The 3,445-nt window shown below is 34.4% G+C and overlaps 1 protein-coding gene across 5 annotated transcripts in view; it reads right to left on the bottom strand.

Annotated features, from left to right (window-relative positions):
• The window catches only part of LOC131346530 (GDP-L-fucose synthase-like), a 9,374-nt gene extending 6,174 nt beyond the window's left edge, over positions 1-3,200 (bottom strand). For 2 of the 5 annotated variants that reach the window (XM_058380005.1, XM_058380006.1), the window contains exons 1-2: positions 2,922-3,199; positions 572-716 (exon numbers count right to left, since the gene is read on the bottom strand). In XM_058380005.1, coding sequence (XP_058235988.1) covers positions 572-622 — 51 coding nt within the window. In that variant the 5' untranslated portion in view covers positions 623-716; positions 2,922-3,199. Of the gene's footprint in view, positions 1-571; positions 717-2,921 lie in introns of all 5 variants that reach the window. The other 3 variants (XR_009203625.1, XR_009203627.1, XM_058380004.1) reach the window with 3 other exon arrangements.
• Positions 3,201-3,445: the final 245 nt, after the last annotated feature.

The raw sequence follows: 3,445 nt of genomic DNA, 5'->3' as shown, positions 1-3,445 counted from the left end.
GTCACAGGGATCTGCTGGAGCCTATCCCAGCACACATTAGGTGAAAGGCAGGGGTACACCCTGGACAGGTCACCAGTCCATCACAGGGACACACATATAGACAGAAAACCACACACACTCACTCCTATGGGCAATTTAAAATTACCAATCAAACTAATGTACATGTTTTTGGACTGTGGGAGGAAACCAGAGTACCCGGAGTATGGAGGTACGGGGAGAACATGCAAACTCCACACAGAACGGCCCCTGTCTGTTCGAACCTGGGATTCTTCTTGCTGCGACCACTAAGCCACCATGCTGCCCAAAACAATCACTGGTCACCTCTGTCCTGATTGATCAATCCATCACCACCATTATCCTCAATGATTTCCCAATTATTTATCATTGTTAGTAGACAATTTGCTTCAAAATAATGTCTTTGGTACTGAGAACGCTAATCTGATTGGCCTGCTTTCCACAGACAAATCAGTAACTGATTGAATGAAATCTGGTTACGCATACAAGCACAGATACTGTAATATATATAAATGGAGAAACAAAACACGTGCAGGTTGTTCTATGCAAAGCTTACATGCAAGTCAGATGTTTCCATATCCATCTGGTGAAGGGAGGTCAAGGTCATATTAGTGCTTCTACTGACTGTTGACGGCAAACTTTCTCCCTCCGTCGGACAGATCCTGTTCTGTCAGCAATCTGAGATGTTTAAATCTCTGGATCTACACAGATTCGTAAAGAAATTTATCTTTTTTCTTTTCATACCTGTGCGGCACAGAAATTCTCCTCACACACTCACTACAGATTATTATAAAGACCAACTCGCCTAAAGGTTAGTCTAAACTGGAAGTTTCTTTTGTAAGAACTGGAATCAACTGGACCAACTGGAATGATCTTTTGTAAATGGATTTTGGTATCTTCGCTAAGAAAAACCCAATCCGCTGCTACAAACAATGCAGCGCTCTGCCATGTACTGATGATAATTGGGCTGATTTCTGAGAATTGTTCACCAGTGACATGAAGAAATGTAAAGAATCAATGAAATCTTTCAACTCTTGCTCACTCTGCAAGGCTTCTTAAATCACAATTTGTAAAATATTACTTAAATGGCTTTTCTAAAACAGCTGCAAATCTCAGGATTATGGTTTTTAACACCTTTACAATTCCATTTAATCTAATATTTTAGCGTTTCTATAGATTATTTGTAAGATTACAAAATGGAAGGAGTCTTCAGCGTCTAAGAGTATCTTGGACTTCCTAAAAGTGGCTTGATGAGTTCAAAATCATTTTAATCAGAAGTCCAAATCCTGGAATATTGGCTTTGATTTGGTCTCCTTGCAGATTTCTGCATGCAGACTTTAGTCTAGATGTAAATGGAATGTAAATGCTGCAAACGAAAAAAAAGGTGGGCTAAAGGTCTAACTCAGGGATCAGGTCATCCTAAAGCACGGTTAATGAGCTTCACGTATATTCTAGTTGCTTTATGGTAACAGCGCTGAAAATGGACATGAGCTCTTACACAAATGAATAAAATTGTCACTTTTAATTAAAAAAAAAAACAACGATTTTTTGTTTAAAAAAAAAACAAGGTCAAAATCAAAAAAACAATGATTTACAGTGTCTAGAAGCTAAAAATTGTCATTTTTACGACTTTGCATTTAAAATAAGTGTCCAAAATCGATCAAGTTTAAACAGACGATATAAAGCAGTAAGCTGAATAAAAAAATACTTAATTATTACAATTTTTCCACAATATTCATTTTTAATAACGCAGTTTTTTTGACAAAAAAATCTAAATTTCAGTCGTATCATTTATTACGCATTTCTTATTAATGATTTTAAGTTTAATAACTACTCAAGCATTTACCTATTCTGAATGAATTATTAAATAATAGACAATGTCCTGGTGTTAGAGGGTCAGAAACAATATAAAGAAGAGGTCCAGTGAATTGAACAAATTCTAGTCCACCTGGTTGTGTTTTTGGAAACTGGGAGAAAACCAGAAAAACGTAGTCAGAAACTCACACGAGCATGTGAAACTCAGAAGAAAATAATCCAAGATCGGGATCAGCCCCAGACGCTGTGAATAATCTCAGCGGTTTATAACACGCTCACCATGTTTTATCTGGCTATAATCTGATCTTTTACATTTTACATTTTTGTTATATTTTATATTTTTTTTTTGTACCCTAATTTGGGTATTATAGTATTTTTTTTTTTTGCTATATTTTGTTATATTGTTATATTCTGCTATATTTGGTAATATTTTATATTTTTTGTTATATGATATATTTTTTTGTTATATTTTTGTACCCTAATTTGGATATTTTAGTATTTTGTTATATTCCTTCCTATTTTGTCTATTACCTGTGTTTGTGGATACTGCTGGAAACTGTGAATTTCCCTTTGGGATGAATAAAGTTATCTATCTATCTATCTATAGTCAAATAGAGAACAAATAGAGAGCATAGAGGAGCTCACATGAACTAAACTGCACGAGGCTGCTCCTTTCCCAGCTTGAAATGTCATTTAAAAACACTAAAACTACCAAAAGCTTCATTTATAATTGAGTTTGAAGAGCAATTCCTATAAAATCCTACACTGAAATGAACTCATTACTGTTGCAAGGGTAGAACTTAGAGAAAGCCTTATTATTTTTTGCTTTCAGGAAGAGCTGCAGCTTAACCGCAGAAACCCAGCCATGTTCAACAGCAGAGCTTATTAAAAATGTAAAAATGAAGAATAAAGAATAAAAGATAAAAATAAATAAATATGCCCAGCTAGGGTTAGATCAATTCATTAAATCAGTTCAATAATAAACATTTATGCATAAATAAAAATAAATGAATTTTGAAATAATAATAATAATTACAATACAATAAAATATGAAATATAATAATTAAAATAAAATAAAATAACAGATTTACCGTTGTGTTTTTTTTTTTTGTTTTTTTGTTTTTTTTTGGTGTAAAATATTTAGAAGAAAAAATATCTCCAGGTATGGTCAGGTGTCCTCTCGTACTCCGTCGCCGTAATGTTAAATCAGCCACAAAGTTTGCTTTTGTTTTAGCGGAAGAAAACAAACAGCAATTAAAGTTGTTAAACGAGTTAAACGACGCAAGAAAAAATTCAACTCCTTACAGCAAGATGACAAACGCGTCAAAAAATCAAAAATGATTCACCTGTGTGATGGACAGTGTGCGCGTGGCACCGACACTATCATTGGCAACCGTTACGAGCCGAAGAATCGTTCGAACAAACAGGTTCGCAGTAATCGAACTAGGAGAATCGATTCATTCCGCTTCCGCACTAGACATACGAGAAAATGATTCATTTCAATGTGTGTTTTTACTGAACCGAACAAAAAGTGAATCGAAACGCATGAGTCTTTTTTTTTTTCTATGGAGATGTTCTGAGTTACATTTCTGCATTAAAAAAAAAATCTAAAACA

Source organism: Hemibagrus wyckioides, linkage group LG26, assembly GCF_019097595.1.
Source record: "Hemibagrus wyckioides isolate EC202008001 linkage group LG26, SWU_Hwy_1.0, whole genome shotgun sequence".
Classification (NCBI taxonomy): domain Eukaryota; kingdom Metazoa; phylum Chordata; class Actinopteri; order Siluriformes; family Bagridae; genus Hemibagrus; species Hemibagrus wyckioides.
Note: the sequence above shows the minus strand (reverse complement) of the source record. Positions and strands in the feature narration are given on the sequence as shown.